Source organism: Pollicipes pollicipes, unplaced genomic scaffold, assembly GCF_011947565.3.
Source record: "Pollicipes pollicipes isolate AB1234 unplaced genomic scaffold, Ppol_2.1 Scaffold_3447;HRSCAF=4054_pilon_pilon_pilon, whole genome shotgun sequence".
NCBI classification, from domain to species: Eukaryota; Metazoa; Arthropoda; class Thecostraca; order Pollicipedomorpha; family Pollicipedidae; genus Pollicipes; species Pollicipes pollicipes.
In genome coordinates, this window is record NW_023596297.1 from 9,110,795 (window position 1) to 9,134,698 (window position 23,904).

Sequence of the window (23,904 nt, forward strand, 5' to 3'; positions counted from 1 at the left end):
CATCTCAAAACAATCCGTGCCTCTAATGATTCTTCATCAACAGACCGGACTGCGCATGGCAACGTCGATAATTAACAAGGCGCTCTGTTGCCTCCACAGCCGCTGGGCAGGCCGGCACCAGGCACAGTGCCGCCACACCCGCTCGGCAGACGGAAGCGCCGGCCGTCAATGATAGGCGGCGCCTCACACACCTCCTGTTGACTGCTGGCCGAGTCAAGGTGTTTGGCGTCTCGCAGGAAGAAGTGGTAGTCGATCAGTTGGTCCAGGTAGATCTTACGCTGCTGCCAGGCGCTGTGCAGCTTCTTCCGCTCCTCCAGCACCTGCTCCAGCTTCTCCTGCACCTCCTGCCGGACAAAACCGACGGTCAGAGTCCGAACTGCCAGCACACGGCCGCTGAAAGATACTATAAGCTCTCCTACCACACTACCGAAAATGAAACCGGATCGTTCGCAGAAGATGGCATCATACCACTCCAGCTGTGTTGACAAGTAAAGCTCTCCACTATCAGTAAAAAAAAATTGGTGACAAACCTGCCGCAACACATCAACAGCCACGCAAAGATTGTCAATATTGATAACAGCCGCCCTTTTTCAGACGAGTGCGTTCAGTCGGCAGCCGAGTGAGCAGAGCTGACAGCGGCTGCGGCGGGCAGGCGGCGGGCCGACGGACCTGGGAGGCGTAGTGTCCGTCCTGGATCATGGTCTCGGCCATCTGCACGAGCGCCGTGAAGCTCTCCTCGCGCGCCTCCACCTCGGCCTTGAGCCGGTCGTGCTCCGTCTTGAGCGCCTGCGCGCTGGCCGCGTCGCGCACGGCCTCCTCGGTCAGCATGCCGGCGCGCAGGTCGGCCGCCCACGTCATCAGGTCCCGGCTCTGGAGCGGGCCGGCCGGCCGTCAGCTAGTCACGCGCCAGCGGCGCCTCACGCGCGCGCGCCACACCGGGCGCACAGCCACCACCGCAGCCGGGCGGCGGGCTGGTGGGCCCATACTGTCACTCATCTGACAAAGCAACCAGGCGGCTGCTCGGGGGTCTGGTGCTGGTGACGTCTGACGATATCTTGCGCAGCTTCGTGCAGAACAAAATCACACAACATCTTATTATTGATTTTAAGGCTGCTCCAAGACAAATGCTACGTCAAACCTCCTCCAGTCTCCAGCAATCCAACCAGATGGCATTCCCCTCTCGCACCAGTACAAATTCGATCGCAGGCCAGCCTAACCAAGATCGCTTCAGCAGCGTCCTGCCAGCGGCCGGCGTCTGAGGCGGCGCCAACTAGCCGGCGCCCACCTGTGTGAGGAAACGCTGCAGCTCGAGGCTGGCCTGCAGCTCCTCCTTGCGCTGAGCGGCGCGCTGATGCAGCTGGTCCCAGCTGCCGACGACCAGCTGCTGCTGCTCGGCGATGTGCTCGGCGTTGGTCGGGTACGATTCCTGCAGCTGGGCCGAGTCGTCCACCAGCACCTGGGTTACGGCGAGGCAGAGCCAAGGTGAGACCGGGCCCGCTCATCACACCGGCCAGCGACTCACGGGGTTACGGCGGGGTGGAGCCAAGGTGAGACCAGGCCCGCTCACCACACCGGCCGGCGACTCACGGGGTTACGGCGGGGTGGAGCCAAGGTGAGACCGGGCCCGGTCACCACACCGGCCAGCGACTCACGGGGTTACGGCGGGGTGGAGCCAAGGTGAGACCGGGCCCGGTCACCACACCGGCCAGCGACACACGGGGTCACGGCAGGGCAGGAGCCGAGGTCAGACCAGGCCCGCTCACCACACCGGCCGGCGACTCACGGGGTCACGGCAGGGCAGGAGCCAAGGTCAGACCGGGCCCGGTCACCACACCGGCCGGCGACACAAGGGGTCACGGCAGGGCAGGAGCCGAGGTCAGACCGGGCCCGGTCACCACACCGGCCGGCGACACACGGGGTCACGGCAGGGCAGGAGCCGGGGCCAGACCGGCGGAATGCCGCACTGTCGCTGGGCGAGGGTCGACCCTCGGACGGGGACGGCTCCGGGACGCCGCAGTAACTCAGCCACGATGCTGACACGAGCGCGACCGGACCGCGAGATCGGCGAACGACCCCGGTCGGCGCGCCGGGCCACACTGAAGGCCGCCGGCGCCGTACCTGCAGCTGAGCCTCGAGCGCCACCAGGTCGTTCTCGAAGCCCTCGTGCCGCCGGATGAGCGCGTGCACCGCCTGCAGGCTGCGGCCCAGGTCGTCCGGAATCTGGGCGTACTTCTCCTGCAAAGGCGTCACTTCCTGTCAGCGGAGCACGCTCAGTCCGACCGCTGGCTCAGACGGCCCACTGGGTCGAGGACAGGCAACGCACTGGGTCGAGGTCAGAAAGCGTCTTGAGTCGGAGCCAAACAGCGCCCCGGGCCGGGGTCAAATAGCACCCTGCAGGCACCGCCTGACCTGACTGCCGCCTTTCGAACGTCATACGGTCCAAATCAGACGTGCACATCCGAAGCGACACCGCGTGCGTGTGCATCGCACAGGGAGAGCGCGCCATACCGTCCACACCACGCGGCGCGCCGCCGCGGGGTGCGGGCGGCGCCGGCGCGGCGCGGAGCGCTGACCTGTATCCGCTGCAGCGACTCGGCCACGTCCCGGTTGAACCTGTGCAGCTCGCCGGCCGCCGTCAGCTTCTCATCTCGGGCGTCCAGCACCTCCAGCAGCTGCACCCACTGGCCTCTGGCGTCACCATACAGCACGTGTTACAGACATGGACAGCAGCTCACAGCGCTCGCCCCTGACGAGGGTCTGACCACACGGTATCGGCAGGCAGCTTCACTTTCTGCTCCAGCTGGCTCAGTCAACGGAGATCGGAATTCACCCTTACATTCACCTTCCTTGCCGCCCGCCGCTCACATTAACCTTCCTTCCCGCCCGCCGCTCACATTAACCTTCCTTGCCGCCCGCCGCTCACATTAACCTTCCTTCCCGCCCGCCGCTCACACTAACCTTCCTTCCCGCCCGCCGCTCACATTAACCTTCCTTCCCGCCCTCTTTGCGACAGAGTCCAGAGCATCCCGCTTCCATGTCATTTGACGCGTTCTCCCCAGCAGACCGTTTTCTTGCTGGCCGGGGCGACGGCCGCTACCTCCCTAAGCCCCCTGCCCCCGCTCAGACTACAGCGTGTTGTGACCGCACCGTGTGCACTGCTCTATACAAGCGTCAGGCAACACCGCACCGAGCTGCTAGGCCCGGTCAGCACGACATCACGGACACGCCATGCGTTCAACCCACAGAACAGGCGGCGCCGGTGACGTCCCGTGCAGCTCTCCGCGCCGCCTGCAAGCCCCCTGCGACGGCACGTGGACAGCGGTGACGGGTGGGGCGTGCTGAGGGCCGGCAGGACCGCCACATGTCGCCGGGGGTCGGCCCGCAGCTCTGTACAGCAGAGTTCGGCGCCGGACCCCCACCGCACTCGACACCGGACTGCTCTGCCGGCGTGCTGCCGCTCACTACGGTGGGTTTGTGCTCCGGCTTCCGAGACGGTGTTTGTGTTCTAGTTGCGGCATCGCTGCCGCCTGCACGCCGCGTGCCCGTCGTCCGTGCCCACAGGCAGCGCTCGTCTCTAGTGCGCGGCGCTGTGTCCTGACCGCCCGCCTCAGAGCCGGCACCAGACACGTGACGTCAGCCACAAACGCGCACACATCAAGCGGAAGCGCGAGCGCATGCACTCGTTGGACAGCGGAGCTCCGGGACGGCCGGGACAGCCCATGCTCCCATACACACAAACAAACCGCCCCCGTCATGTCATACAGCAGACCAGCGCCCTGGCGGACAGGCAGCAGGCGGAGTCAGCCCATGCAGCGGCGGCGGCGGCGGTGGCGGCACAAGCGGCTCACCTGATCACCGCGTGACGTTTGGCCACATCTGTGGCGTCCTGGCTCTGGCCGGGCCTGTACGCGGCGGGACAGAGCAGCGCATGGGATCACCTCTGGCCGGCCGGGCGCCAGAGGGGGCGTAGGCCCGCGCGAACACATACGCGCACACACCGCCACCGGCGGCACGCGCGGCCGGGCGGCGCTAGCGCGCGCCCGCCGTCGCGTGCCGGGTTAGAGAGCAGACAGAGTGGGAGAAGGCCGTCAGGCGCAACAGGGTCATCGTTAGACAGAAGTGGATATTAATCCGTCGTTATCGGATGAGCCCGGTCATCCCACCAGCAAGCCAACCGGAACAGTCGCCGCGTCTAAGTGGATGCGAACAAGAGCATAATGAAGGAGATCCCGGAAAACATGCGCGACAACGGCACGGCGTTCGACGAAAGTACCCAGAGCGCCGACCGGACGACCGTTAACAAAGGTCCTACGAACAACACAAATGCAACAGTCCGCTGCGAGCCGGGGAAGCTCCAACATGAATGAATATAAACCAAACCAAATCTGTAGAAATGTCTAAATCAGCGCTACCGTCGAACGTTCGGCCGACGGAAGACCCGCTGAGACCCACACCTGACCGGACGGGTGGGGGTGAGGGGGGGGGGGGCGGCAACTCCGTCTCCTCTCTGGCGACGCCGCTCTCGTCCCCTCCCCGATGGCACCGGTCTCATCCCCTCCCCAGCGACACCAGTCTCGTCCCCTCCCTGCCGACACCGGTCCCGTCCCTTCCCTGACCACGCTGGTCTCGTCCCCTCCGCGATGGCGCCGGTCTCGTCCCCTCCCTGGCGGTGACGCCGGTCTCGTTTCCTCCCCGGCGACACCGGTCTCGTCCCCTCCCCGGCGGCGCCGGTCTCGTCCCCCTGCCCGGCGGCGCGGTCGGCTCACCTCAGCTGGTCCTGGCGCCGGTCCATGTCCGCTGCGTACGGGTTCTCGCTGGCGATCAGCTTCCTGGCCAGCTCGTCACACTGATTGAAGCGCTCTGAGCCCGCCTCCACGCGGTGCTTCAGATCCTCAAACTTGTTGCGCAGGATCTAGGACGGCAACCGAACACGGGGGTCGTCGGGGCATCTCCAGCTAGGCGCCACACACCCCCAGAACGCCATCCCACCACCGCCCAGCGCGTCGTGCCTCACACTTGGTCGCGTTTAATGTTGTGTCGTAACGGCTGCAAACTGACCTTACAGCAGCCTGACATCCACGCGCTCCGAGCTGAACATACGGTCGTGAGCTGTAAGTCGAATGGCCTTCCTTTGATTTGTATTTGTATTCTGCTTGCTTGACAGCCATCCACGAGTTAGCTTTTCAGATTTCGGCTCGTTAAAACGTCCGCTAGTTTCGGGTCGTTACATTAATCCCTCATTCGTTACAACACATTGCAAAAAAAAAACATGGCAGACGATGCTATGAAATATGCTATAAAATACAATACTACGAACTGGACTATCAAACATGAGAACCTAAAGTAATATAGGCAGATTCAAGGCATTCTCAATCCTTGTATGCAGAATTTCCAGTGGAATGATAGTCCAAATTTTTAAGATTCTGACATAATACAAACTAACTCCGAATTAATATCCTAGCGCATGCTTAGACCAACAGAGCCATGAGTGCCCGCGCCGTCCGGGTCGGCTGGCACACGGCGCGCGCCGCGTCCAGCTTACCAGCAGGTGTTCGTAGTCCTGGCCGTAGTCGTCGCTGGCAGCCGCCTGCAGCTGGTCGGCGATCCAGCGCTCCAGGTCGTCGCTCTCCCGGAAGTACTCGTGCCGGTGTTTGCTGTCGACGAGCCGCTGGCGGCGCTGGGTGGCCAGCCGCTGCGTGTCCTGACCGCCGACACCGACACCCGTCATGTCCCGCGCGTGACACGGACTGGGAGCGGCGGGGAGGGGGGGGGGAGGGGAGGGGACGGGACGATACGCTCCACGGATGGGACGGCACTCCCCACGGACGAGGCATGGGCGGAACGGCACGATCCACATTCGGGGCGCGGGCGGAATACCGCGCGCCATGGACGGGGCGCGGGCGCGACGGCACGCTCTACGGAGGGGGCGCAGGTGGGACGGCACGATCCACAGTCGGGGCGCGGGTGGGACGGCACAATCCACAGTCAGGGCGCGGGTGGGACGGCACGCTCCACGGATGGGGCGCGGGCGCGACGGCACGCTCTACGGAGGGGGCGCAGGTGGGACGGCACGATCCACAGTCGGGGCGCGGGTGGGACGGCACAATCCACAGTCAGGGCGCGGGTGGGACGGCACGCTCCACGGACGGGGCGCGGGCGCGACGGCACGCTCTACGGACGGGGCGCGGGTGGGACGACACGCGCCACAGACAGTGCGCGGGTGGGACGACATGCACCACGGCAGAGCACACAACTGGCCGGAGGCGGTCCCCGTCGAGGGCACAAGTTTGCACGTATCACCGGCACGGACAGCCTGCCCATGTCATTCGCTCAGTCCGGCCAGCGCCGTTCTGCGACCAGCTGTGACGTGGCGGGGCCGCCAAGCCGTGCAACCGCCCGGTCTGGCGGGCGGCAGCCGTCGTCAACGACTCACCTTCAGCTGCTGGTTGATGAGGTGCTGGCGCTGCTGGATCATCTTGGCGTCCGGGTGACTGGACTTGACCATGGTGTCGGCCACCGAGCTCATCTCTTTGACGAGGCCGGCGTACGAGTCCAGCTCCAGCTCCAGAGCCTGCCGGCCCGCCCACGACACGTCAGAGCGGCAGGCGACCAGGACGCTACAGCATAACGAACGGACAGCACAGCAGACACACTGGCCAGACAGCGCTCGAGAACACTCCCACCCCGGAGCGACATCAGGCAGTGTCGGGTACAACGCACCTGAATGGCGGCGCGCCAGACTCATCACGAGTTCTGGCCAGGCCGAGCTCTGCGCTCCAAGACGATGCTGCGCCCCGTTGTCAGTACATCAACCACACCCCGCATGGTTGGAACAGTCACAGTGTTCCCTCCACTCGACAGATGGGTGTCCCTGGGAGGCCGGACCAGCGCTAACGGTGTGCGTTCCCGAACCTTGTGCTTGGTGAGCAGCTTGACGGCAGCGTCCTCGTCCTTGCCGAAGTCGGCTCCGGTTAACACGTTCGTTTTCTCCGCCATCCAGCTCTCCACCTCGTCCGCCTCGGCGAAGAACTGCTGTGCCGCCAGATTTAGCTCCAGCCGGCTGGCGCGCCGGTCAGCAGACGACCTCAGGTTATCCCAGGCCGTCTGCAGCTCCCGACACCGTTCCAGGATCTGCACAGAGACGGGCAGGTCAGCGTATGAGCCCAGGCCGTCTGCGGCTCGCGCCACCACTCCGTAATGTACAGATAGACATCTCATGTTGCCTACCTGTGCTTAAATCATTTCAGCATTTCAGCAGCTCCGTTGAACTAATACGATCAGAAAAACGCACACAGAAATAGGAGTACGAACAAGTCATGCAAAAAAGTAAGCACGGATGATGGACACCTGCTTCGTAACGACCATATGAAAACCCCTGTCCGTTTCCCACGGTCACTCCCTTTCCTCCATCCCTTCCGTATCTGAGACAACCCATACTGCCGACTGGCCGCGCCGAGGCAAACGCACCTCGTCAGCGTTGGGCCGCTTCTCGGCGGCCAGGGCGGCCCCCGTCTGCACGGCCTTCTCGATGACGGGCCGGTGTCCGCGCAGCTCGGCCTCCAGCTTGGCGTGCTTCTTGGAGAGACTCTGGGCCTCGTGCAGCGTCAGCCCCAGCGCTGCCGGCCCCAGTCGACCGTCACGGCCGGCGACGCCCCGCGCCACCCACGACACACCCACAGCCGGCCACGCGCGCCACACGGCGACGACGAGACCGTATCAGCACCAGACCGAACAAGCCAGATGTCGGTAAAGCATGCGATGACCGACGAAAGGAATGTGAGCCGCAATGCCAGTTCATGTACACCGTTCGTCGCCGCCTGTTTAGTTGACAGCTTCACCGCCCTATTTAAGACCATTCAGCTGAGTGTTCCCACAGCATCCACGATAGAGTTTACACATGTCACGAGCTCGACATACTGCACAGTCGTCTGACACCCAATCTGACGGTGTTCACAGCCCCACCAGACGGGCGTGCGACGGCCGGCTGCCATGCCCGGCGTGTGCGCGCGCCGTCCTACCCTCGGAGCTGGCGGCCGGCTGGTGTTCGGCGATCCACTGGAGTTCGGCGTCCAGGCTGGCGGCAAACTCGTGGTAGCGCAGCGCCTCCTCCAGCGCCCGCCGCCGGGCCGCCATCGGCCCCTTCAGCTCGGCGAACCTGCCGCGGTCAGATTGGCGTCAGAGCGACGTCAGAGCGATCAGAGTGGTGTCAGAGCTGTCAGAGCAACCAGAGCGGCGTCAGAGTGGTCAGAGCGGCGTCAGAAGGGTTAGAGTGGAGTCAGATCAGTCAGAGCGACGTCAGAGCGGTCAGAGCGGCGTCAGAGCGGTCAGAGCGGCGTCAGAACGATCAGAGCGGCATCAGAGCTGTCAAAGCGGTCAGAGCGGCGTCAGAGCGATCAGAGCGGCGTCAGAGGGGTCAGAGTGGAGTCAGAGCAGTCAGAGCGACGTCAGGGCGGCCAGAGGGGCGTCAGAACGATCAGAGCGGCGTTAGAGCAATCAGAGCGGCGTTAGACCCGACAGAGCGGTCAGAGCGGCGCCAGAGCAGCCAGAGCGGTGTCAGAGCAGCGTCAGCTGGGCGCTTCTCCTCATGGCGGTCGGACCTGTGCGCTCCGAGCTCACATAACACGCGCGGCAGACAACGTACGCATGCTTAAGAACCAGTGTTCTTAGCTGTGTGGGCGCGGAAGGACTGCAGGCTTACCTGCATCAGCCCGTCCCTCCCCTCCACAACACCGTGCGAAAGGATCGCTCACCTGTCCTTGGACGCGTTGCACTGGGCCACGATGTTCTCTGCGTCGAAGTGTCCCTCCTGCGCCATCTCCTGGCCGCAGCTGACGAGCTCAGCGATCTTCGACTCGAACAGTCCGATCTCCAGCTCCAGCGCCTGCAGCGGAACGTGGTCAGCGCCCACGGCCGCCAGGCGCGTCCCATGGCCTCCGGGTCTGGGCGAAGGCCGCATCCAGGCCCGTCGCCACAGCGGCGCGCACCAGCTACACGCGCCGTCGATCGTTTGCAGACGATCATGAGCACGGCTGGCATCGGGTACATCAGATTAACATGTTCAGCGGGATCTCATATCTGTCCGGTGGGGTGGTAAGCTGCTGTTCTGCAGTTATGCTGAATTCTGGCCAAATAGCAGCGGCAGCTGTCACGGGGTGCGCCACACCTGTTCGTCAGCCGGTCGGACGAGGGCTCGCTGAGAGCTCTGAGCGTAGCGGGCCTACACATGAACCCGCCGACACTCCACAATCCGGCTGTTCTTGCCCGTGCTACCTCTACGTCATCCGCTCTACGGATGCCCTCCTCACTACTATCCCGTCCACAGGCCTTTACCGGAGCGCGGCTGAGAGCTACAGGTGCCGGCAGCGGCCCACTAACCTGGTGCTTCTTCAGCTGTTGTTTGCAGCTGCGCAGGTCGGTGCCCAGGTCCTGCGACTGCAGCGCCTTGCTCAGTTCGTCGAGTTTGGCGCGCGCGCCGTCCAGCGTGCGGTTGTAGCCGTGCAGGGCGGCCGCCTGGCGCAGGTTGGCGCCGCGCTCGGCCGTCAGCCGGCACAGCTCTTCCCAGTCGGCGTTCAGGCCCGTCAGCGTGCTCTGGATCGCCGGCGTCTGGTAGTGGTCGTGCGAGACTAGCTCCTGGCCCACCTGCGGCCGCGGCACGACTCAGTCCCGCTCTGGATCGCAGTGCCGGGCAGCCGTGCCAGGCACACAGCACACGCCTCGGGACTGACATCAGGTCCGGAGAGCGGGCTCATCTCTCAGTCTACGGTCAGAACGCAGCGAGCGGCCCATCGAACCAAGTGAAGCGCGGACACGTGTCCTACTCAGCGCAGGCGGTCGCAGACAACGGGCACGGCGACACGGTACGGCGGCCGGTCAAGCTCAGTATGCCAGTCGGCCATTGTGGTTGGACAATTCCATCATCCCAAATCAGATACCCACAGACGCCGTGCAGGTGCCTGTTCTGACCAGTGGACCCAACCACCGCCCCGCCTGAACAGCGGATGTATCCACCGTCTGGCCCGAGCAGCAGATATATTCACCGCCCGGCCCCAGTAGCAGATATATCCATCGCCTGGCCCGAGCAGCGGATATATCCACCGCCCGGCCCCAGTAGCAGATATATCCACCGCCTGGCCCGAGCGGCAAATATATCCACCGCCTGGCCCGAGCAGCGGATATATCCACCGCCTGGCCCGAGCGGCGGCCACAGCCCCGTCGCCAGCCGCGCACCTTGTTGAGCTTCCTCAGGCGGCCCTCGTTGGCGCGCAGCTCGCGCTCGAACGCCTCGTGGCGCTGCAGCTTGCGCTCGAGGTTGCTGAGGTCGCGGTAGTTGTCGTCGGCGGCGGAGCGGGCCTTGTCGCCGATCCAGCCTCGCAGCTCGTCGCAGTCGGCCAGGAACTCGTAGAAGGCCTGGGCGGCCAGCAGCTGCTGATGCCGCTCGGTGGCCCGCTGCCGCGTCTGCTGCCGGCGCGCCAGCACCTGGTCCCGCCGTTCGGAGATGCTGCCCGCCGACCACACAGCGTCACCGCCAGTGACGTGACCGGTGCCCAGCCAGTCCGCTGGCACATGACGCCGGCGCGGGGGGAGGGAGCAATGGCACCGGCCGGCTACTCACAGGAATATATACCGGAGTCACTAGAGCACAGAGCCGTGCACATTTACTGAGTAAATAATTCGAATGGCATACACCATCCGAGTGACTGACAGACCAGCGCCTGGTCGCAGACTAGAGCTGGGTATGACACGGCACGGGTCAGCACCATGACGCGGGCCAAATACACCAAAACACAATGAATTCTGGTCATTCCGGCCACGGTCCGGCAGGCAGCCGTTCCCTGACCGTCACGGTCCGGCCGACAGTCATCCTCTGACCGTCACGGTCCGGCCGACAGTCATCCTTTGACCGTCACGGTCCGGCGCCGGACGCACCTGTTGCTGTCGTAGTGTCTGGCGGCCACCAGCCGGTCGGCGGTGTCGCTGAACGCTCTCAGCCGCTCGTCCTGGGCCGCCAGCGTATTCTCAAAATCGTCATGACGCTTGATGAGGCCCTCCACGGCGTCCAACGAGTCCTAGAAGGCGTCGACGACAGAATCAGAGCAGATCCAGGACGCCGCCAAAACACGGCGGCCGTGCGTCGGCTCCACACACAGCCACACTGACGGGCTTTGAGCCAGCATACCATATACAGCCGTACTGGCGGCAGGAGAACCAGCATCGGCGCCGACACGGATGTACTGGGGGCCCGACCGGCGCGTACTCACACCGAGGTCTGTGAGCTCCATGAACTTCTGGTGTCCGCTGGTGATGGCATCCATTTGGTCAGCCTCGCGGTTGAAGACCTGCAGGTCGCGCAGCTGGTGCAGCCAGGCGTCCTTCTCCTGCCAGCCCCTGACGGTTGCGAGAGAGCGGCGACTGAGCTCCGCGGCAGGGGAGCAGAGCAGCTCACCAACGCCACGCCAGCGCTGCACGGCAAAACCAACACCGGCACCGAGAGACAACTGAGTCTGCTACCATAGACTGAGTTCCGCGGCAGGGGGGCAGAGCAGCGCACCAACGCCACGCCGGCGCTGGAAGGCAAAACCAACGCCGACACAGAGAGCCGGGAAAGCCTGCAGCCACGGACTGTCGCCTCGCACGAGGGTAACGCTTCAGCTGACGTCCCAGCCAGCTGGTTGCTCCGACCGATCAGTGGGTGAGGTCCCACTCTGCAGCGCCGGCACACGCCCGGCTGACGACAGCCCACCAAGCGAGCCCGAACACGTCGGCCGCAGCCGGGCGGCGCGCGCACGGCAGCACTCAGTCACCTGTGGATGGCTCGCTGCTCCTCCTGCAGCCGCACCGCCAGCTCCTTGACCTGCTTGGTGTCGCCGCCGCTCTTCTTCAGCAGCTTGGTGCCGAGCTCGGTAAGCTCGGCGAACCTGCGGCGGCAGCACGACACTGAGACACCCGCCTGGCACCACGTATACAGATCGAGCCGCCACGCACCCCAACAGACAGTCTGGCAGCGGCTCACCGGTGACAAACAGCAAGACGGTATTTCAGTACTCATTTGTGTCATTACGTGGCAGTCCAAAGTGCTGCCACTGAACACTCTCGCTCCTCTCTCGACTCGGTGCGCTCCGCTCATCGAGCGGGGGTCTAGTTGATTCGACGTGCGTATTTCCACGTGTTATCTTTTGATTGTGCTGTGTGGACAATTGTAATTGCTTTTCTCGTATGTACTTTAAACGTGATCATGTATTGATGTTGACAACATCCAACCCATCAAACTGAGGCGCCTTTATCTGCACTATCTTTATGTATCTATGCATTCTGTAATCGAAGACGTGGCCCAGGTTCAGTGGTGTTCGGGAGCGGGCCCGCCTCCGTCCCCTCGTGTCGGCCCGGGGCCTCCTCTGGCGCCGCTCAGCGGGCGGCCGCGTCGCGAGCCGACGTACTCGTCCTGGTGGGCGCGCACGTCGTCGCCCAGGTCCTGGTGCGCCTTGAGCAGCGCCTCGGCCGTGTGGACGTCGGTGGCCGGACCGCTGGCGTTCAGTGTCGCCTTCACCTCGTCCACCCACGACAGCTGGAGAGAGGGAGGGGAAGAGGGAGACGTTAGCCGACGGCCAAAGCGGCACGCGCATGCGCACCGCCCGGCCACGCGTGGCGGACGCAAATCAAGGTCCAACACGGTTAACAAATGGCCAGGGTTGTGACGCCCATTTGTGGGTATGATCTGAGTGTCCTGGCGTTGAAATCCAACTGGCTGAAATAACACTGACGAATCACCTGATCATTGGCCACAAGATCACACTCTTCCGAGCGAGTCTCCACGCGTTTGATATCGTAAATATATACAATTATCGCATCACATATCCCATTGCCAGTTGAAGAGCCGACCAGCGCCCGGGTGGCGGACCATCACTGACCAGATTCTGCGCCTGGTTGATGAAGATCTGCGTGCCGACGGCGTCCTCGAGCCGCAAGCGCCGCTGCGTCGCCTTCTCCCGCACCTTGTCCCACAGCGAGTTCACCTCCTTCTGGCGCGTCGTCACGTTGGCCAGCTCGTGCGGGTAGGAGGCCTTCACTCTGCGCAGCACGAGACGAGCACACCGTTACACTATGCAACTCTGCTTCAAGGTATCGGCTAATACATTATTGCAGCGAGCATCGGATGTTAGACACTTCCACGTTACGTTGCAAAATGTTACATTCTTCTAAAGTTTTGGTAACATCCTGCATGAGCAGCTTAACCTTTGTTACAATATCACACAGTGACCGCCCCAGTGTGCCGCGGTCGGGACCGGTTCCAAGCCAGGCACCATTGGCTGCCACAGGGCCGATCGCTACCGGCGTCACTGGTCGGACGGAAGACAGTGACGGCCCGCGGGACGCCAGGGCCGGCGTGACGAAGACGGCAATATCGCATCACCGTCCAGGACGGACTCACGCTACTCACGACCCCTGCTCGTCATATCAAGGTTTCGTGCAGTATCCCTTAGTGAAAATAGCAACTGCCGGCTTTTCGATTTGTATATGTTATCTGCTGGCTTTTCGAATTCATGCGTTAAGGAGGCCTCACAAATTTAAAACTCTTCGCTATGACGCACCAAGTGTAAACAATTCATTAAAAGTTGATGAAAAGTAAAATGAGTTATTGCGGGCAAAGCCACGGGGCAAGCGAGTCTTCAGCTACCTAACCGGAGAGCGTAGCTCTTCAGCGACCAGATAAGACCCGGCACGGCACGCTCTCCACGGGCTAGATACCTCTGCCATCGTGTAAACACCACTAACTATTCAGTAAGAGGCAACCTACTTATAGAGAAGATGCGCTGTAATATCTTCAGTCTAAGTCAGAGCTGGCTGTCTGATCAGGCAGCGTATCGCTAGGCGTTGCCATATTACCACTTTTTGATCACCCCAGTCAACTAGAAAAAACGTCAATTTTTTACCCGTATCAAGCTGAGGCACACGCGTCGAGAACAGGCCTAGAGCTCGGCGACCGAAACTTGCAGCGACATGATATAAATACGCACGGCGGTCGAAACGAAATATTGTTCCGACAAAAGCTGCAAGCGGACTATCGCGCGGAACTGTGCGCAAACCAAGGATGATGCGCCCATAGGTGTGAAACCAGCTGTTCGGCGTGTGTGAACGTGCCGCTCTTTAAATCATCCAGCGATCGGCAAGCCTGTCCAACCAATGGGAACAACATAGTGCGTCTGGAACTTATCAATGTCACCCTTTCCAAAACCGGTCCCCACCACAACACGCTGCGACCACCATCAGGATACACCAGGCCATGAGTAGAGACGGTGACACAGATTTTGTCACCAATATTTCACTTAATATTGCATTCCTCAACATTTTCGTTGAAGTCATGAGATACCATTAACTACACTAACTAAATTCACCCCGTGGATTAAAATTCCTCATGGACCGCCTTCTGGCCACATAAGCCAGAAGGCGGTCCATGAGCCGGGTTGCTGGGGGCAGCCATCTGTGACAGACAGCCGGAAGGAGGACCATCGCCCCACAGTCGGCGGAGCGCGGCGCGGTCGGCCGGCTGGCTCTACTCACGAGCTGGCGAGCGCGGCCACCCGTTTGACCTTCTCCTCGATGGGCGCCAGCTCGCGCTCCAGGTTGTCATGGCGACGCTGCAGCGCCTGGATCGTCTTGAGGTCGGCGCCCAGCGACTCCGTCTCCATCTTGTCCATCTTCTCCATCATCCAATCGGAGGCCTCCTCGCACGTGCGGCCGAACAGCTCCACACTGGCGGCGGCGCATGAGCTGGTCAGGGCGCCGGCCGAGCGCAACTTGACGCAGGACCAACGGGAAAGCAGCTCTTCTTCTTCTTCCCCAGCGCGATCGCAATGGTGAGCTGCCGAGCTCGCCAACAAGCTTTTGACGTCGTCTGGGCCAGTACGGAGCGTGCGTGGTGTAGACACATGCCAATGAAGTGCGACACTGCGACAGTATGGGCATGCACGCGGGTCCTGAGAGTGCACAGCCAGGTTATTGTGCGCAAAAGCCCAAACAATATACCATCCGTACGCACGACAACGGACACCTCCCCGAAGCCCCTCCCCCTCATAATTGGTTGGTCGGGTTTCGATTCCGCCCCTCCCGACTCATCACGACACCGAAGGTCCCCGGAGAGTCGCCTACCTGGAAGCACCCTCTAGACTGCGCTCCTTCTGCTGCTTCAGCCGGTTCAGGTGGTCCCAGAGACTGTGGATCTGCCGCTGCCGCTGCTTCACCTAGACAGGGTCAGACCGGCCCCAGTCAGCGACTGAGATTCAACTATCATAGCTGGAGAAAACCATGCAATCTGTCGTTACTTTAGACTCAAGACATAAGACGCAGCCTTCTTTTCAGCAGTAGAGAGCGCACGAGCACGCGTCACCCGTAACTGCTCACTCGGGCTCACCTTGTCGATCTGGGTGTTCTTCTCCTTGACAAACTCTGCGACCATCTCGTCGATGGTGTCAATGCGCTTCGAAGCTGCCACCATATCGGTTAGGAATTTCTGAAAACAGCCGGGATGTCGTTGACATCATCACCATCATCGCCGCTCATTCATCGTCCAACCGGACAACCAAGACATGGTGCGCTAAAGCATACAATGTCACAAGTAAAAGACGCACACAAATGCCTGAGATCGAATGCGAAGTTCCAACAGCGTTTGCGTCATCAGACCGTGTAGCAGGTCAGCTTCCATTGGGTGAGTCGATGACGCTGCCGCGGAAGACACAAAAGAGCAGCACTGAGCCTTCAGAAGGCTTACCACTATAGACGCGGGGAGCGGACACACGCGCAGCACAGCGGCCCGTGAGGTATCTTCACGCCACGCCTGTCCTGAATACGCGAGGTTGGCAGCGAGATCTCCGGAGTAGAGCGTCCGCCAGCGCACACAAGCTGCCGCCTTTATCGCTGACTTATCGCCTCTGTGCTCGACTCTCCCCATTACTTCTGCGATTATCAACTCATGAAAGTTGATGTCACATGAAAGCCACATATTAATGGGCATAGATGATAATGTTGACACCACCCAAAAGCAACCAAACCTTACCAAAAACGAAGACAGAGAACAACACGCCTTGGCGGAATGTACAGACTCACGCCGCGCCCCATACACCAGGCGTCACCAGGCGCCGGCTGCCCTCGGGGCCTGGGTTCCCGGGCCCCCAGTCCCCCCCCCCCCCCTCCCCTCCCCCACCCTATGCCCACCACTGACCTCGAAGGCGTGCTTCGCCGCCTCCACTGTCTGCGCGGGCTCGTCCGTTTTGAGGAACTTCTCCTTGTCGCGCATCCAGACCTCGAAGTCGTTGCACTCGCGGTTGAACTGGAAGAGTCGGATGGCGTCCTGCAGCAGCGTCTGGCGCTGGTCGGCCAGCCGGCCCAGCTCGGCGTACGACGACTCGATGGTCGACACGCGGCGCGAGATGAGCTGGTCATCGCGCGGCTCTGGCGACGCCCGGGGCGGGGTGTGAGGGGGGGGGGGGGCGGTCGATGCACCACCTCATGGCCAGGTTCAGGCCCATGTGCGACTGATCCTGTGAACCTGCGTGATATCACCAACATCACCGGCACAGTGCACTGACCGCGCCGCGTAGGACGTGTTCGTTGCGTGACTTAAGCGCAGCGTGTTCAAAGTAGCACATTAAGCAGTGACACACGACCGTGCTCCGTTTTGCGACACTGACGCCACAATGCCGCCACTCTACCGCCGCTGACATGCCGAACGCCACGGCCGAGGCCGGCGCGCTCACCTGCCGGCCTGGTGCGCTTCACCGGCACCGTCTGCCGCACCATCTTGGTCTTCTTGACCTTCTTGACATCACGTACCACCTCAGCCTTCTTCACCTTCATGGTGACCAGCTTGGGCTCGACTTCCTTGACATAGTTGGCCGGCACGAAGCCGTCCTGTCCGTTGGCCTTGCGCACGTTCCACCAGTCCGTATTGGTCCGACTCAGCAGGAACATCACCTGGGGAGAGAGGCGGCGTAGGGTGCGTTACAGGGACCGGCCAGGCGAGCCAGCCATCGTCAGCATGGCTCTGCAGTCACGTCCGAAGCCGGTCAGCGGCCGACGGCGGTCTGGCCCCGAGGGAGGGTGACTGCTGACCGACCAGGGGGGGGGGGGGGGGGGATCGGCAGAGCTCTCCAGTCGTTGACGGGGCCAATTTAGATGACACACCACATGACCAAACCATAACGCTTCCGCTGTGGCGCGGAGGGTGTAAGTTTGAGGACTGCGTGTGTGCGTGCAACGACACGCGACTGGAGCACGGCGGGCTCCCACTGTGGCCTGAAGAGCAAGACTTTGAGGGGCGTATGTGTAAGATTACACGACCATAGGGCTAGTTTTCGCTGTGGCGTGAGGCGTGCGAGTGTGAGGACCGCACAGCACTATGGGCGCAGAATAGAGCGCTGCTGATTGACGGAGCCACGATCAAAACGCCGCACTCGTGAACATGACACATGCAAAATTAAGTGTGATATGACTCCAGCACTTAACAGAGACGCTACGACTACGTCGCCACTCCGGGCCAGTGTGTATATTGATCCTACCAAATCAACCAAAGCTGCCGTACCACATCACCCGTCTGAGGAATCTTAGAAATAGCCATTCAAGCGGTGAAACTACCAACATTTCCGACAGCAGGTCATCTACGTCCGCAGCTGGTCGGGTCTGGTCATGACGATGACTGCAATTTTAGTGAGCGTCTACCATGACTGTGATCATTCCGCGCGGTTCGTCTGAGTTTGGCGCTCGTCCTTAGCACACACACAACCGCACGTCTCGTGCCACCGCGGTCAGGCCCAGACCACGCCTGACGTCACGACAGTCACTCAGCAGCAGAGGCTGCCGCTCCCCGAGGAGGTCCTCTCCACATCGCACGCGGCCCGACGCCACTGCAACAGGCCCCGCGCCTCTCACCTCGCCCTTGGCCATCTGCATGTCCTGGCCCTGGAAGGGGTAGAGCGCCTTGACCTGCGGGATCTTGCGCTCCTCGGTGACGATGCGGTGCTCGGTGCGCTCCACCGGCTCGTCCTCCCACACCTCCTTGGGCACGAGCCGCGTCTCCTGGCTCCACTCCTCCACCTCGGCCAGCTCGGGTGCCCCGGACAGCTGCCGCGCAAGCGCAGGGCGCCGTCACGGTCGGCAGACGCACACAGCTGCCGTCATGCACACGGCGGGGCTGGGCCCCGCAACACTGGGCGGAGATGCCAAACGCCAGCCATCGCGCGCCTCGCCGGCGCCACCGAGCACGGCAACGGCGTCAAACTCGCGGCACTAACAAAATACACGCGCTCAGGTGAAGGACGCACGAGAACACATGACAAATCGTGGTACGCGGCCGAACATGCCCGCTGCCACGAGGTGAACGAGGTTTCGGTTGATTCGGTTTAGAGACGGTGCGTCCGGTGATTTTTGTTTTCGAGAGCTGCGACTGCATATCTGTATGGTGTCCATGATAGATCACCGGGCCGAAAATCTGAGAGCTTTGCATTGATATTCGCCCACTGAAGACAGAGCGGCCTGACCAAGCGCGTATGACATCTTGATCATCAGCTTCCGTCCCTGGTATGTGGCCCGGCTCCCACGTCATTACGCCAACACGCGCCCGCCACTCACGCTGAGGGAGGTGATGCCGGCCTTCTGCAGCTTATCGGCCTGCGCCGCCAGCGCCGTGATGTCGTCGCGGTACGCGTTGATCTCGCCCACCGTGTCCTTGTGCCGGGCGAGCAGCGAGGCAGCGCTGGGCTCGTCGGAGCCACAGTCGGCCGACGCCACCAGCGGCCTCTTCTCCTTCAGCCACGACTCGGCCTCGTTGGCGTCCGAGTAGAACTGCGGCAGGCGGCGGTGGTAACGCGCGGCCGACGGCGGCCGACGGCGCCCGGCTCGGCCGACCAGGCGCCGGCAGTGCACAGCGCGTCTGATCACTGCGTGCGGCGCGGCTGTGATCAGCGCTCGCGCCGGTACAGATGCAGACACGGAGGGCATACACGGACCGCACAGAGCGTCGTTCAGAGTTCCAGAAGGCAATAACACCACAGGACGCTGCGGAGATAAGCTGGATACCGCTGGCACCCGCCTACCAGCGTCGGGGGCCAGCCCACGGCTGGATCTAGTGCTTCGCAGACCGACGAAGGGGACAGACGTCAGTCGGCTGACTAGCCAGCAGGGGCGGTCGTCCCAACGGGGTTCCTTGAGGCGAGCCCGAGATTTCACCGATAGAGAGGGTGTTCCCCATATGCCCGGAGACGGACAGACGGGCCGTGGCGCGCCGTCGAAGGGAGCTCGGCCGCCCGGTCGCCGGGCCGGACTGACCTGGTAGGCCTCGGCGGCCTCGGCCAGCTGTCGGCGCCGCTGGGCGGCCAGCTCCTCCAGCTCGGCGTACTTCTGCTTCAGACTCACGATCCTGGGACAGTGGAAACACGCCGTCACACGTCACCACTTCGTCACGTTGACCATGCGATCATGAGCGCGCCGCTGTTACTGGTACTTGTGTCAGCTGCTCCATAAGGGTATGTTCACAGGCAGCGGCCACACCAGACGTGGGTGGTCTAGTGACGTGAACCCACTGTTTGCCCGCGCCCCAACAGCGTCAAACGGTCCGTATCGTGACCCGCCCACCCGCGGCCGACTCCCAGACCGTCACGCGAGGGCCGGCGGCCGTGTGTCGGACGCTCCTGCCGCGCCAGGACTGGCGACGAGCGCAGCGCGCCGGCCGGAGGCGTCACCTGGCGTGGATGTCGGCGCTCTGCGGGTGCTTGGCCTCAGTCAGCTGCTCGCCGGCTCGGCAGATCTTGTCGGTCTTGGGCCGCCGTACCCGCATCTCGTCCTCCAGCGCCTGCGCCAAGCTCGTGCGTTAGCGAGGAGCGTCGAACACGGCGGCGCAGGCCGGCTGCACCGCACGGAGGTCCGCGAGACTGCACAATCGTCAGCGATGGACTGCCACATGCCGTCGAATTTGAGTGCATTGATACCAAACACAAGATGGGACAAGGGCAACAGGTAGTAGCGGATGACGGTCGGAACAAACCCAGCCAAGAGTCTTGCTGAAGACTTACTGAAGACTTGCTTCGCCTTCTCAGCGTGAAACACAGACACCATGACTGCGGACGCATAAGCCAGCCGCAAGCAGAATTTTGCAACTCTGTTGCACAGCGGACGTCATAACGAAGTAACAAGGAAGTTGGCAATTTACAGCTCGTTGCTCTGCCAGCGCGCAGCGTCCCTGCGAAAGGCTGGCATACCCCGGGCCACCGACTCCACAAACGCATTACGACAGCACGCGACGCACAGCGGGAACGACTGGCCGACAACCAGGTACATCCTGCCCCGAGCCTGCTCAGAAAAGCCCCTGGCAGAGCAGACAGCTGGCAGTTCTGCATGGGCGGCGCCGCCACCGCTGACACCCCTGTCGAGCTCGTACGGAGGACAGCGCGGACAGCCGAGCCGACGACACTGCGGCGCGGGCGGACGGCCACTGCCGGACCCGCCCGGCGGCTCACCTTATACGGGCTACCAGTGCTGCCACTCCCCTACCGCCAGCGGAAGAGCACGGGTCAGCCGTACAGCAGCGACGCGGCCCTGGTGCGTCCCTGTCCGCCCCAGCCCGGCACCACCCTCCCTCGCGGCTGGCGGCCACCACCACAGATCCCCAGCTCATGCCGAGCACAAGCCCGGCACCTCCCGCCAGCGCGCTGCTGGGGCTGCTCCGGGTCACGCGGCGTCACACACATCAGCACGGCACGCCGGATGTTTATCGTGCGGCGGATCGGGCATCGCTCACGCATAGACCGCGCGCCACGAGCGGTTCACCGGTCCACCTGTCACGCCACCGCATGCGGCGCCGCTCACTGACCGCCGACCGGTACCTCAGCCACCACCTCGGCTGCTCCGAGCCTGGGCTATACCGCCAAACCTCCACCATCGACATCAGAGCCCGGGACCGGTCCTGTAGCCTGGGTGTCGGGGCACATGCCTCGTCAACAGCACCACCGGCCGCACCGGAACCAGCCGCCAGCGCCTACCTTGTGCTTCTGATGCATGGCGAGCACGGCACGCAGGTCCTTGGCGGTGATGCCGGCCGTGCAGATGCGCTGCTTCTCCACCAGCCAGGCCTCCTCGTCCTCGCAGTCCTGCACGAACTGCAGATAGCTGCGCCACTCGTCGAGCCGCTCGCTGCGTCGGCCGCTCTCGTCCACTAGGCTGCGTCAGACCGGGGTCAGCCGTCAGTCAGCCGCCAGCCACCAGCCTCAGCTGTGAGCCGCCAGCCGCCGCGCCGGTACGCACCCACCACGGATGAGCCCAGTCACCGGCAATGGTGCCGACATCCGCCAGGTCGGCGGGCCGGCCAACATCACAAAAGAGACCATTTGGCCATGCACAGGGCGGCCGGCCTAAGGTGGCGCAGCCCACAGCCGGCGCCGAGCGGCCGCCATCCCGCCGCCGGAGGGCACACGCCACTCACTGTTTGTACTCGTCGTTGAGCGTCTGCAGCCTCTTCTGGAGCGCGGGCGTCTCCTTATGTCCGGCGGCGATGAACTGGTTGGCCTGCTTGTTGAGCCGCTGGATGGTCTCGCCGATGCTGGAGATCTGCGACTCCATCAGGCTGTGCTTCTGGATCAGGTCCTCGACAGCCAGCAAGTGACCGGCCGCCGCCTCCGACTGCACCTGACTCTGCGGGGGAGGCCGGGGGCCGGGTCACGGCCGCCAGCTCGGACGGCGCGCCACAAACACGACAGCCACCGTAGGATCGCATCTACGACGTGTGATGACGCGACGCGCCTCTGTCCCGTCCCGGAGCCTGATGACCGTGACAGCGCACACCAGATGTACCCATTCGACACGAGGGGGCACGCAGTGATCCCAACGCCCACCCCCCCCCCTCCCCGCCCCTCTTCCGTCGCTCGCAGCAACACTAAACAAAAGGCTCGATCCATAAAGCCGACGGATTGTTTTGCTGTCCTCAGACGGTAGCGGGTCGGGAGGAGGCCACGCACCTCCATGTCGCGGATGGTGGTCGTCACCGTGTCGATCTCCCGCAGGATCGTCATCAAGCTAGAGAAGCTGGACAGCGTCTGCTTGTGCTTGTCAAGCAGCTGCAGCAGGTGCTGCCACCTATTGGTGACCTGCTGCTCGCGGCTGCGCACCCGCGCCGCGCCGTGGTAGCCCTCCCGCTCCAGCTCGTCGGCCATGCTGACCAGGTCGGCGAACCGCTCCCTCTGGCGGACAGGACGGGGGCATCTAGGTCAGCCCACGAGCTCTGCGGCGCCCCACGAGCCGCTCTCAGGCGCAACTGACCATTTAGGGCTTAACACACCAACTAGGCCAACACCACAGCACATACCACATCTAGCGCACAGCACGAGGCCACAGCCAGACAACATGCGTCAGAATAAACAGGCTGCATATCATGAGTTGTCATGACAACATGCCGTCAGAGTCTAAAGCTGTCAGTGATCAACCGCAACAGCTATATATCACCTCCCATCACCTTCGCTCAGCCTTCGCTGCGGTGACTGTTCGGGACAGCAACGAGAGAACAAAACATAATAAAAGGCATTCGAGTAATCGAAGGCAGCTGTTGTCCCAGTGGACACAACACGTCGCGCAGCGGCCGAGTGTCGACACACGAGAGCAGATGTCTCGCCCTGACGGGCCTCGGGAGAGCGCCGGCGGGCCCACCTACCCTAGGCCAGGATGTCGGCGCTGATGGCCTCGTGCTTCTTCACGGTGGCCTCCACTGTGTGACTTTGCTGCCGTAGCGCGGGTCGGACAGACACCTGAATCATCTCCTTCAGGTAGCCTTCGCGCAAGTACCCCTGCGGACGGAGAAGAGGTCAGCGGTCAGCGGTCGGGCGGTCAGTGCTAGCGGTCAGCGGTCAGTGGTCAGTGGTCGAGTGGTCAGTTCAGTGGTCAGCGGTCGGTCAGTCTGGTCAGTGGTCAGTGGTCAGCGGTCAGTCAGTGGTCAGGTCAGTGGTCGGTCAGTGGCAGTGGTCGCGGTCAGAGATCAGTGGTCAGGGTCAGCGGTCACGGCCAGCGGTCAGTAGTTTCACAAATCCGTCCGAGGGTTGCCAAACAAGTGTGGTTTATCGTCGCGAGTCACTGGAGGACCTGCGCGAAAATACACACAAAGTGGGACTCCCGGTCATTCCAGGGTTCAACTGCATAACATCCGGAGCAGCCTCACACCAGATTGTTCCCGTAACTGCTGTCTCTCTATGCCACAGCCTCTAGCGACCGCCATCTACAGCGCTCTGCCCTCCCTCCTCCCAATCCCGTCACTCTATCTACTACCACCACTCACTCCTCAACCCCCTGTCCGCCTCCACCCCGTCGGTCAGAGCGCCCGCAGCGGTCTGCGCCGCGCGCGCTCTCTTTGTCTCTCTCGTCCATCCGCTCACCTTCCTCTCGAACTTGTAGGCGAGCTGCTCAAGCCTCTCCTGACGCTGCAGCTCGGCGCGCAGCGCCACCTCGCGCGCGTGCTCGGCCTTGTCCAGCTGCGTCCACGTCTTCTCGATGTCGTGGATCAGCCGACCCTCAGGCGGCGAGAAGGCCGGCTTGTTGAGCGCCTTCAGCTTGGTGTTGATGTCGAAGAAGAGCGCTTCGATCTCGCTCCGCTCCCGGAACCTGGCGAGCGCCGCGGCCGGGCGCCGCGTCAGTCGGGCCCGCAACACAGCATCACAAGCGCAGGGCGCCGCACACGACCAGCTCGCCACTGCTGGAGACTTCCACGGGTGGGCTGACGACAAACGTTGGTACGCCGCCGCACGTTTGACGGCCGGTCGTCCCAGCTGCCCCCCCTCCCTCCCTCCAACCCAGCTCACGAAGCGTCGCACTGCCTTCCGATCTCTGAGATCCTCCCCGCCCACGCCTACCAAAACCAGCCGATCGAGTGCTTACTTGGGC

At 62.8% G+C, this 23,904-nt stretch overlaps 1 protein-coding gene across 1 annotated transcript in view; it reads right to left on the reverse strand.

Moving 5' to 3' along the window:
* The window catches only part of LOC119091254 (spectrin beta chain, non-erythrocytic 1), a 118,494-nt gene that overhangs the window by 24,307 nt on the left and 70,283 nt on the right, over positions 1 to 23,904 (reverse strand). The window contains exons 9-40 of the mRNA XM_037213922.1: positions 21,996 to 22,217; positions 21,464 to 21,672; positions 21,024 to 21,201; positions 19,728 to 19,837; positions 19,315 to 19,405; positions 18,619 to 18,831; positions 17,920 to 18,111; positions 16,749 to 16,965; positions 16,214 to 16,443; positions 15,407 to 15,505; positions 15,145 to 15,236; positions 14,557 to 14,748; positions 12,906 to 13,065; positions 12,435 to 12,562; positions 11,802 to 11,915; positions 11,259 to 11,385; positions 10,927 to 11,066; positions 10,228 to 10,498; positions 9,376 to 9,639; positions 8,751 to 8,881; positions 8,019 to 8,155; positions 7,468 to 7,616; positions 6,913 to 7,131; positions 6,434 to 6,571; positions 5,543 to 5,701; positions 4,767 to 4,912; positions 3,849 to 3,902; positions 2,574 to 2,688; positions 2,119 to 2,235; positions 1,286 to 1,456; positions 670 to 870; positions 192 to 344 (exon numbers count right to left, since the gene is read on the reverse strand). Coding sequence (XP_037069817.1) covers positions 192 to 344; positions 670 to 870; positions 1,286 to 1,456; positions 2,119 to 2,235; positions 2,574 to 2,688; positions 3,849 to 3,902; positions 4,767 to 4,912; positions 5,543 to 5,701; positions 6,434 to 6,571; positions 6,913 to 7,131; positions 7,468 to 7,616; positions 8,019 to 8,155; positions 8,751 to 8,881; positions 9,376 to 9,639; positions 10,228 to 10,498; positions 10,927 to 11,066; positions 11,259 to 11,385; positions 11,802 to 11,915; positions 12,435 to 12,562; positions 12,906 to 13,065; positions 14,557 to 14,748; positions 15,145 to 15,236; positions 15,407 to 15,505; positions 16,214 to 16,443; positions 16,749 to 16,965; positions 17,920 to 18,111; positions 18,619 to 18,831; positions 19,315 to 19,405; positions 19,728 to 19,837; positions 21,024 to 21,201; positions 21,464 to 21,672; positions 21,996 to 22,217 — 5,139 coding nt within the window. The remainder of the gene's footprint in view (positions 1 to 191; positions 345 to 669; positions 871 to 1,285; positions 1,457 to 2,118; positions 2,236 to 2,573; positions 2,689 to 3,848; positions 3,903 to 4,766; positions 4,913 to 5,542; positions 5,702 to 6,433; positions 6,572 to 6,912; positions 7,132 to 7,467; positions 7,617 to 8,018; positions 8,156 to 8,750; positions 8,882 to 9,375; positions 9,640 to 10,227; positions 10,499 to 10,926; positions 11,067 to 11,258; positions 11,386 to 11,801; positions 11,916 to 12,434; positions 12,563 to 12,905; positions 13,066 to 14,556; positions 14,749 to 15,144; positions 15,237 to 15,406; positions 15,506 to 16,213; positions 16,444 to 16,748; positions 16,966 to 17,919; positions 18,112 to 18,618; positions 18,832 to 19,314; positions 19,406 to 19,727; positions 19,838 to 21,023; positions 21,202 to 21,463; positions 21,673 to 21,995; positions 22,218 to 23,904) is intronic.